Source organism: Xenopus tropicalis, chromosome 2 (genome assembly GCF_000004195.4).
Source record: "Xenopus tropicalis strain Nigerian chromosome 2, UCB_Xtro_10.0, whole genome shotgun sequence".
NCBI classification, from domain to species: domain Eukaryota; kingdom Metazoa; phylum Chordata; class Amphibia; order Anura; family Pipidae; genus Xenopus; species Xenopus tropicalis.
The window spans coordinates 18,667,095-18,677,757 of record NC_030678.2 but is presented as its reverse complement, the minus strand read 5'-3'; the positions used below and the strand labels follow the sequence as shown (position 1 = coordinate 18,677,757).

At 42.4% G+C, this 10,663-nt stretch overlaps 1 protein-coding gene across 1 annotated transcript in view; it reads left to right on the top strand.

The window, feature by feature from the left end:
* The first annotated feature begins 2,242 nt into the window (after positions 1–2,242).
* Positions 2,243–10,663, top strand: part of jam2 (junctional adhesion molecule 2) — a 73,812-nt gene continuing 65,391 nt past the window's right edge. Inside the window, 1 exon segment of the mRNA NM_001078750.1 lies at positions 2,243–2,317. Coding sequence (NP_001072218.1) covers positions 2,266–2,317 — 52 coding nt within the window. The 5' untranslated portion in view covers positions 2,243–2,265.

The window sequence follows — 10,663 nt, the reverse complement described above, 5'->3', positions numbered from 1 at the left end:
CTTATTAGCCTGTACATGGGCCATGCCCGGCAGCCTGGTTAAAAATTAACCCCTATCTGGTCAAAAAGCTGTACTGGCACTAGCTTCCTACATACATATTTAGATTTAGATGAATGCTGCAGGCTGCACTGCTTTCATAGCAACCCTGCAGAATGTAGTATCATTAACACCATTCCCTTGCCAGTAAACAAATAAATCTGTGACAATGACAAAAATGAAGCCCATGAAAGAGAAGTGAGCAAAAGGGATCCCCCCCACCCCCACTAAAATGTCAAATATGTAATGCAATGTATGCAAGGATTGTGGGGTGAGCAAATTCTTTTAGGGCAATGGCACATGGGATGTTTTGTCAACAACACACACACAAGTGCGCAGCGTAAGGCTAATGCCACACAGGGCTGACTGTCGGCCTGCGGATAAACGTATCAGCCCCTACACTGGCATCAGCCTCCCCCCGTGACTGTACCCAGAGACACTGCGCTGGCCTCCCTGCAGGCACACAGAGCAGCTTTTTACCCCAATACAGACAAGTATGTATTTCAGTGCCGCAATCTGCTCTGTGTGCCTGTGCCTGGGGATACAGTGTCTAGTGCCAGCACAGCGGCTGATTCTTGGCTTGTGAATGAGCCCCATGTGGCATTAGCTTAAAGCAGTGATCCCCAACCATGTTGCTCGGGGGCAACATGTTGCTCCCCAACCCCTTGGATGTTGCTCTCAGTGCCCCCAAACCAGGGAGTTATTTTTGAATTCCTGACTTGGGGGCAAGTTTTGGTTGAATAAAAACAAGATTTCCTACCAAATAAAGCCCCTGTAAGCTGATAGTGGCTGCCTAATAGCCAATCACAGCCCTTATTTGGCTCCTCCATGAACTTTTATGATGCTTGTGTTGACTTGGGCTCACAAGTAAGAAAGGATGGGGACCCCTGGCTTAAAGGGAACACTGGTTATGTGACCAAAAAAATGACATTTTTTTGTCTGGATTCTGCATTATATATTGCTCAGATCTAAATATGTAATTCATTTTTCCAGAAAATCTTTTGGAGGATTGAGCAGTATGGTGTCTTAGTGGTTAGTACTGATTGTAGTGCTAGGGGTCCTCAGTTCAAATCAAGACAGGGCGCTATCTGCAAGGAGTTGTATGTTCTCCCTGTGTCTACAGGATCAGACTAAGCCGGTGGGACACTGAGAAAAAAACCCGGTGGGCCCCACTGACCCAGACCCCATCACCACCGGGAAGCATCATATCTCCCCTGCTGCTCTCCCTCCCCAGATTGAGCCTAGGTAAATATGAGATATATGCGCTGGGGAGGGGTGGATGGCAGTGGTCGGGTGTCAAGGGCCCCTAAGGGTGTTAGGGGGCCCCAGTGGGCCCCACACACCCCAGTTCCACCCTGTGTGCAGTGTCGGTCGAGATCCGATCCCCCCAGGGTGCTCCCATGATTCGCCATCTCCCTCCCCCGACCCGACGCAGGTAAGTTTCTTTTAGGAGAGCTCGGGGGTGGGGGTCGGAGGGTGTTGGGGGCCTCTGCGGGGGGGGGGGGGCAGTGAAGGCGGCAGGGGCCATTTGGGGGTGCAGGGTCTCCTGAGGCAGAAGTCCCGGTGGGCCCTGCACCCCCTAGTCTGACCCTGCCTGTGTGTTTTTGTGGGTATCTTTATAAATACAGGCCGGTAATTTATCAGTAGGGGCCTCAGATTGTAATCTTCACTGGGGCAGTGAGTGATGTATAATCTCTGTAAAAGCTCTGTATAAATAAATGATACTAAAGATTAGGATTTGGAGCATCCCCAATTCTTAGAACAAATATCTGAAAGCATTTTTATCACAAAGCATTTGTTGGTTTCCGCAGCCACACTCCATTATTTGTTACAGTACAAAACACAAGCTTTCAAAAGCGACGCAGGGTATGCTGGGATTTGTAGTCCAACAGACAGGTAGGACCAATAACAACGCTAAAGTATATTCTGTACATAGTGTTTTTATGCAGCGGAATGAGCAGTCTGATAGAAGAATGAAGAAGAATGGAAGTGGTTTATAAATAAATGTACTTTCACACTTCAGCCAGCGCTGAGCAGGGAGAGATTACAGGGAGGGGATGCAGAGCAAGCGGTGGTTGGAGGGCGCTATTAGCGGCGCTGCGGGTAGGGGGCGCCAGAGCGGCACATTCCTGTGCATCCCGCACTTCCCCGTTACAAGGTGCCTGCCCCTCTCACTGTTGGCTGTGCCGCTCGGTCTGCGCTTATTCTCTCATCTAACGGACTCGGAGGATGCGGTCTCCAGCCTGTGCGATCTTTCTCGGCTACTTTGCGGCGCTTTGCTGTAAGTTTCTGGGATCTTTACTGAACTCCGCTGCTTTGGGCGCTTTCTGTCGGCACTTTGTGCTCTGTGTGTGTCGGGGGGTTGTGAAATCCGGGCTGGGAGCCTTTGTCCTGCCTGCCTGCCCGCCTGCCCGCCTGCCCACAGGGACCCTCACTCCCATACTTTCTGCATCCCCCCTCATGGGCTACATGTTTCCCTGCTCTGCCTGCATGCCGGGGATTGGCTGCTGCTACTGCCAAATTCTCTATTAGGCTATTAGTGCCGGTCTGACTTAGAATATTATATACTGCTGGCTCCATGATCCGCTATTACATCATTATTGCTCTGTGTGACTTTATTTATTATATTTCTGCCCCCAGGATTCTGTATGACATCATTAGTGTTCTGTGTGACTTAATTTATTATATTTATGACTTTGGGATTCTGTATGACATCATTTCTGCTCTATGTGACTTAATGTATTATATTTCTGACTTCAGGATTCTGTATGACATCATTAGTGTTCTTTGTGACTGAATTTATTATATTTCTGACTTCAGGATTCTGTGTGACATCTTTAGTGCTCTGTGTGACTTTATTATAATTCTGCCCCCAGGATTCTGTATGACATCATTAGTGCTCTGTGTGACTTTATTTATTATATTTCTGACTTAGGGATTCTGTGTGACATCATTTCTGCTCTGTGTGACTTAATGTGTTATATTTATGACTTCAAGATTCTGTATGACATCATTAGTGTTCTGTGTGACTTAATTTATTATATTTCTGACTTCATGATTCTGTATGACATCATTAGTGTTCTGTGTGACTTAATTTATTATATTTCTGACTTCATGATTCTGTATGACATCATTAGTGTTCTGTGTGACTGAATTTATTATATTTATGACTTCAGGATTCTGTGTGACATCATTAGTGCTCTGTGTGACTTTATTGTATTTTTGACTTCAGGATTCTGTATGACATCATCAGAGCCCTGTCTAACCTAGAATATTATTTTGCCAACTTTTATAAGAAGCCTGGCACATTTTAACCATATTAAGTCCACCAGCCTACTCCCAGCATGCACAGTGGTTATTAAATATGGGCATCAACTTAAAATGGACTTGATATTCTGGTACAGACTGTTCATACTTTTTCAAGATTCCAGTATTTACTCTTAGGGTGAAGACACAGAGCTACTAGTAGCAGCTACAGAAATAGACAATGCTGACTATGTATTGATAATTGAGGCATATCTCAGTATTGTCTATGGCAGGGTATTTTCTGGCATTTAGTAGCCGTGAAATGTTGCTGCTACTAAGTAGCTCTGTGTGCCTTCACCCTTAGAGTTTAAATGAGCAGTGGCACAAAGGGTGGACTGCATTACCTGTGCAATGTAGCGGAGCATTGATAAGGGCGTAGATATGTTCTTACCTTTGGGGGAACCTTGGGTATTGTATTTGCAGCATGTGCTTCCCTGTGTGACTGGGGTATATACAGGTATCGGACCCCTTATCCGGAAACCCATTATCCAGAAAGTTCCGAATTACGTAAAGGCCATCTCCCATAGACTTCATTTTAATCAAATAATTCACATTTTCAAAAGTGATTTCCTTTAATAATTTATCTGTAATAATAAAACAGTACCTTGTACTTGATCCCAACTATATATATATATATATATATATATATATATATATATATAGATATAATTAATCCTTATTGGAGGCAAAACAATCCTATGGGGTTTATTCAATATTTAAATGATTTTTAGCAGACTTAAGCAGTGGAGATCCAAATTACGGAAAGACCCCTTATCCGGAAAACCCAGGTCCCGAGCATTATGTATAATGGGTCCCACACCTGTACTTAGTGCCAGTTTGGACTGTGACCCAAAGGGAAGTCTTTTTGGACACAAGTGGTTTATGCCAAACTGATTTACAGCAAATGGCTTTAAAGGGAGCTATCCGTTGTTATACTGCTGTTTAGGTTTATTTTATCCTAATATTTTAGGGGGGTAACAAGTGTATCTGCCATACCCAGCGGGGGCTCTCAGGCTCCAATCATTTTTCCAGGATGGTAGTTCAGCCACCTGGGGGATACAGTTCTGCAACAGCTGGGGGGCCAACAGGTTAGATATGAGTCTGGGTTACACCCTGCATGCCTCTGTATCCCTGCAAATAAACTGGATTATTTGATGGTAAAAATAAAGGAGATGGTTAGCAGATCACATGGTTTAAATGACTTTGCTGTTTCCAGCCATTAGGGAAATAGATGCACGTGTGCGACGGGGAGATTAGGGGACGCGCTGCTGCTGCTGCTGCTAAATCCACTCTCGGAAAGTTTCTTTGCTAGTGACCCGTTTCTCTCTCTCACACATCTATATTCAGGTTGCTCTGAGTGACCTATTTCTCAGTTACATATATGTACAGGTTGCTCAGCTCTCACACACGTGTGTACAGGCTGCCTGTGTCTCATTCACATGTATGGGCAGATTGCGAGTGGCCGGCGTCACATTCACATACATGTGCAGATTGTGCAAGATAGAATGTGCATCTTGCTCCATTTTTAGCATTTTTAAACTGTCTTTCCATTGCTCCTGCAATTTTTAGCAACTTTGCAATATACATCAATGAAAAATATGCAGCCTTTTTATGATTTTTAATGTAATAATATGGTTTGGAACAGTTCCCTAAGCCCCGCCCCCTGTTCCCCTGCTGATCTGGCTGACTACTTTTCAGTCTCAAAAAAAATGTAACAGTAGTCGCCTGTCCTCAGCCTGCCTTCAGCCTGCATCCTCCCAATCCCACAATTCCCTGCACACGTGATATCAATAAGGAAAGGAAAATCACAGTGCAATGTATTTTGGGTTATGTAGTTCCTGCATGCTGTCTGTAAGCTGTGGAGAAGTTGCTGCAATTTGTAACATCAGTGTTTTAGTCCCTTCTCCCCTGCCAGGATTTCAAGTGATGCAGAAAGAGAAGAACTGTTTTGCAGCTGGATTTCAGCAAATGTAAAAATGGTATTTATTCATACTTTTTGAAGGAACAGACACAGTGATATTGGTGGTATATTAGGGGTTTCTGTGTTGTGTGGGGCTCTTTCACAAATTTTGGTTTGGAAGCTGGAGTTCCCCTTTAAAATAGCAGGAGACCATTGAAATGATTGATAGGGTTATCCGGAATATCGTACAGGATGTTTGTTTTAAAAGTCACAAAAAATGTCCCTAAACTGCGTAGAAGCCGTAGATCCCCTGTATTGGCATTGTTCTTATTTTTGCAGGAATAGGAGGTACATCTCCCAGCATGCTCTGACAATTTGTTGCCATGGGGGACATGATGCAGTGGCCATGTATTGTAAAATCCCTTTTTTGGAAAAGAATGGGCTGCAGTTACAATGAATATATTTATTGTGCTGTGCACAGCGGCACACTACTAAATGTGCTCATCATTAGACCTGCCTTTTGTCTTTCCTCACCCTTCCTGTGTCGGTATTTGTCCGGCTATAACTCTTCCGGGCAGGGTTATTGGGGAGTGCACAGATAGCCATCTTTGCCTTGGGTACCAAAGCTCCATATTTCTGATCTCCTTGGCATGGATCTGTGTCCAACCACAACTCTTCCAGAAAACAGAAATGGTGCAGTGAGACCATAGTGAGGTGGGCACTGCTTCCCTGTGGTTCCACTACAGTGTTACCCCTGTTTGTAAGGACAAGCTTGGCTTCCTTTGCTGAAGAAGTGCTGTTGTAGTGGACACACGCCTTGGTGTCAATACCAGAATATTGTAATGGATTTGGTCTTGTCTCTGTTTTGTGTGGTGCCTGTTGTATTGTATCAGTCTCAGAAAACAAGGACTTTAATTGGTGCGGTTACAAGAACAGTACAATAAGAAAGACTTCCAATACCAGGCCTGGTTCTGTCTCTGTTATTCTGCAACACATGTCATACATGGCCAAGAAGTTGACTTTCCATTTTGTTGTCTTGGACTTGTATAGGTTTTAAGCCCACATCCTTTGAAGTCTTGACCTTGACTCAGAAATAAACATCTCCAGTCTTGGTTTCTTGACTTTGACTTGAATAACCTAGCTCTGAGTCCTTGGACTAGGTGTTCATAAGGTTCCCATTTTTTATTAGCCTGGTCTACGTTGGTTCTAACTTCCATAGCCGCGATGCTCCTTATGGACTGGCATTGATTTCTATTTTATACAGGGGTGTCAAAATGACAGTATACAAGTTTTAATTGAATTCCCTAGTGAAGGCCAAACGTTGAAGGTCAACCTCAGGTTGGGCATCCATGTTTTAACTCAAACTTATAATAAACTGGCCCAGTGATTGTTCCCTATTTGATCTAGAACCATGTATTGGAGCCGACACTTTATTGCAGGGGGAGCAATATGACGTCTGACTCGGGGCATAATATGATCACTCAGTTGCTTAATATTTCTCACTCTCTTATCTCTGATCCTATATATGCTGTTTGGGAATTTGATCACAAGCTTAACACTGTCTGCAGGATTCCAGGCTGGGGAATGAAGCTCAAATAATTAGACATAGATCATCGCAGACACATTACAGATGGCTAACCCTTACATTGGTTGGAGTGGGGTGGTGGTAGGGGGGAATATTTGCTGGTTTAAAAGGAAACAACTGGTTTGTGGTTATAAATTAATCCTCTTCTCACTCTAGGATCCAAGTCATTTATGGAATGTATGTAACAGGCTGAGCGTTTAAGACAATGTTTTTCTGCAAACAGAACTTATTGGTGTGAAGTAAGAATAAGAACATGTTTTACTGTAGCTTGCTGTGGGTTTAGCCCTTTAGGAAGATCCGATATATAATATACTTTATGGTTTCCTAATGTTCAGCTATGTTGGAGAACACCATGAGGACCAACATCAGCTCTATCCCTCTTTTAGATTGCAGACATTACAGACATACATGTATGCATTCATGGAATGTGTATAATGCCATGTTGGTGCAGACCCATCATATGTTGCACAGTTCTTGTGGCGCTCCCCCTTTTTTTGGGAGAGCCATTGAATTCCTCCATGCAGTTTGCCTACTGCTAAAATGTTACAGATAACATCAAAAGGTAGAGCATTGCATCGTGCCTTGTTACTAGCAAAAAGCTGAAATTTTCTGGGTTGCACTTTAGAATGCAATATGGTCCATGGGTCATTTCACTGGTCTTAATGTAAATGAATTTTATTCCTTTGCTCCTATTTTTTGTCTTTTTTTTTCTTCTATCCCTTCTGCCGATGTCCCCTTTGGTTTTTGATGATGTCACTTCTGGTTTGCAGCAACTTTACTTTCAGTTTCATGGTGGCCACCAGGTCAGGCTGGAGATAAGACAGTTGCGTATGAGACCAGGTAGTGGGTCCAAGCAGGTAAAAATGTGGGTTGAAGGTCCAGGTACAATATTTTATGGTCCGGAACCCAAAGGACGCACAATAGACCATCAGTATTCTTGTTCTACTGGGACTTTTTCTAAGCCAAGAATATGGAGGTCCTGGTGGGCATATTTTTGATGCACTGATATAGTTTGCGGGCCCAAGTTTCAGGTTCAGGTACAATGTTTTATAGTCGGGAACCCAAGGGATGCGCAATAGACCCATCAGTATAGACGCCCTGGTGGGCATCTTTCCGATCCACAGATATGGTTTCAGGTTTTATGGTCTGTATCCCAAGGGACATGCAATAGACCTTTAGTATTCTTGTTTCCCTAGCATTTACTGGGTCTTTTTAGAAGCCAAGAATATAGAGGTCCTGGTGGGTTACTTTCTGATGCACAGTTGGCAAGTATATGTTTATAGACATGTATAATCTGACCCCACAGGTCTTTGATCTGGAGTGCCTAGATTTTTTAAAGGGGCCTGTAACTGGTAGTGAGGCATTGAAAGTTTCCAAAACAATTAAAGTGAAACCTCAATTTTCCATACACTGATTTTAAGTTTTCCCACATTTTTTTGTGGGACCGCCATTAAATAATGTATAATGCATTTCCCTAATTTTACATTCTCCTTAATTTTACACCAATTTTTGACTGGTCCCCTGAAAATTGTAAAATGGGGGTTCTACTGCACTTGTTGTGTCACTGTAAGAAGTGTCTTTAACCTCGTGAGTGATAGTAGCTCGGTTGTATTGACTTCTAAAAACATCTAGCTGCACAAGCAAAGTGTAACCCACTCACAGCCAATCAGCAGTTAGCTTCTATTTGTCTAGTGCCATTAAAAAAAAAACTAAAGCACTTCCAATGACCTTGCAGGAAGCTTTATTGGAGTTTTAGCATGTGGTTCTTTCATGGTTCAATTATGGTGCATGAATCTTTTGTCGTAAAGTGTGTATTATACGTGAAATGCAGCTGGAAAGTATCGCTGATCCTATTGTGTCTAACTCAGAGCTACACACACACTGCCCTTGCAATTAGTTTTTTTGCAAATGGTTTGAGGTACAGCAGCCACATGAGACATAAGTGCCAGTCACACTGTGTAATTAATTACTTAAAAACCATGAAGTTTTGGAATTTATTAAAGGGATAATGTCATGATTTATATGGTATACATTTTATTTCTATATTACACTGTTTACATAGCTAATAATTCCCTCTACCATTTAAAATGTTATTCTTGAACCAACAATTGTATTTTTTTAGCTGTAATATTGGTGTGTAGGCGTCATCTCAGCGCATTGTGCCTGAGTCTGAGCTTTCAGAAGGAGCCGGCGCTACACATTAGAACTGCTTTCAGCTAAGCTATTGTTTCTCCTACTCCCATGTAACTGGAGGAGTCCCAAGCCGGACTTGGATTTCTTACTATTGAGTGCTATTCTGATACCTACTGGGAGCTGCTATCTTGCTCCCTTCCCATTGTTCTGCTGATCGGCTGCTGGGAGGGGGGGATATCACTCCAACATGCAGCACAGCAGTAAAGTGTGACTGAAGTTTATCACAGCACAGGTATTATTTTTTCTTTAACAAATACAGAGAGATTTATGCTTTTTTAAGAAGTGAGTTTAATCATGGTAGAAAAAAAAACTACGAAAATTATACCAATAGCAATTTTAATAAATCAGACCCTTAAAGGGGCAGACTTATCAAAATGTGAGTTTAGAACTTAATGCATATAAACTTGCCCACGTTCTAGTAAATCCTATATGGTTTTAGAAGCATATTTATCAGTAAGTGAAAGTTAAATCGATAAATCCACTTCTAAAAATCCCAAAGGAATGAAGAGAACGTGGGTGAGTTTTTATGGATTAAGCTCTAAACTCACATTTTGCTAAATCTGCCCCTTGTGTTATCCACTTCTACCTCTTTTTTGTTGGCTTGGCCATTTTCTAGTGTTGGTGGTTCTTAGTAAAGCGTTGACAGGAGAAGGTGCCGGCTCCTGCATTATATGACTGCAATGCCCCTTTATGCACCCATATACTGATTTGTTCCTTTATATACAGATTCGGCCCTTTATGTTCAGATGATCCCAGTAGACGACTAACTGGGTATAAAGGAACAGTTCAGTGTAAAAATGAAACTGGGTAAAACAGACAGACTGCGCTAAATAAAATATATTTGTTAGGCAAATTAGTCTAGTTAGGCAAAAATGTAATCTATAAAGGCTGGAGTGGGCAGATGTCTAATATAATAGCCAGAACACTACTTCCTGCTTTCAGCTCTCCAAGCTGTGCCAATCAGTGACTTGAGTGGCAGGGGGGGCGCACATGGGACATAACTGTCAGTTAGTTTGCATTTGAATCTGACCTGCATGCTCAGAAACTAACTGAACATTTATAGCCCATGTGGCCCCCCTAAAGTCACTGACTAATTAAGAGGTTAGAGAGCTGAAAGCAGGAAGTAGTGTTCTGGCTATTATGTTAAGACATCTTCTCACTCCAGCCTTTATAGATTACATATTTGCCTAACTAACTATATTACAAATATTTTTTATTTTGCACAGTCTATCTATTTTACCCAGTTTCATTTTTACACTGAACTGTTCCTTTAAGATGCAGTGCCGTGCTAACTTATGTCCTTGTGTCTGTCATTACATGTCAAATCAAGTCAGTTACTTTGTGTGACAATTTAGAGAATTACATTAAGATCAGGCACATGAGCTTGTGATGTGTGGGATGGTTTGGATAAGATGAGGGCCCGTGTAATCAGCTCTGTATGGCATCGCTAGACATAAAATCAGATGACAGATATAGTAAAAAAGAAAATCAACTCTTCAAAGTCAGCTGCAGAGCAGAACGTAAGTCACGCAACTCCCTTCAATAAAGCAGATGGTTGGGAAGTGTAAATTACAACACTTTAGAAGTCTCTTTTATAGTTTTTGAATAATTTGCCATTTTCTCCTACCTCTTTCCAGCTTTCA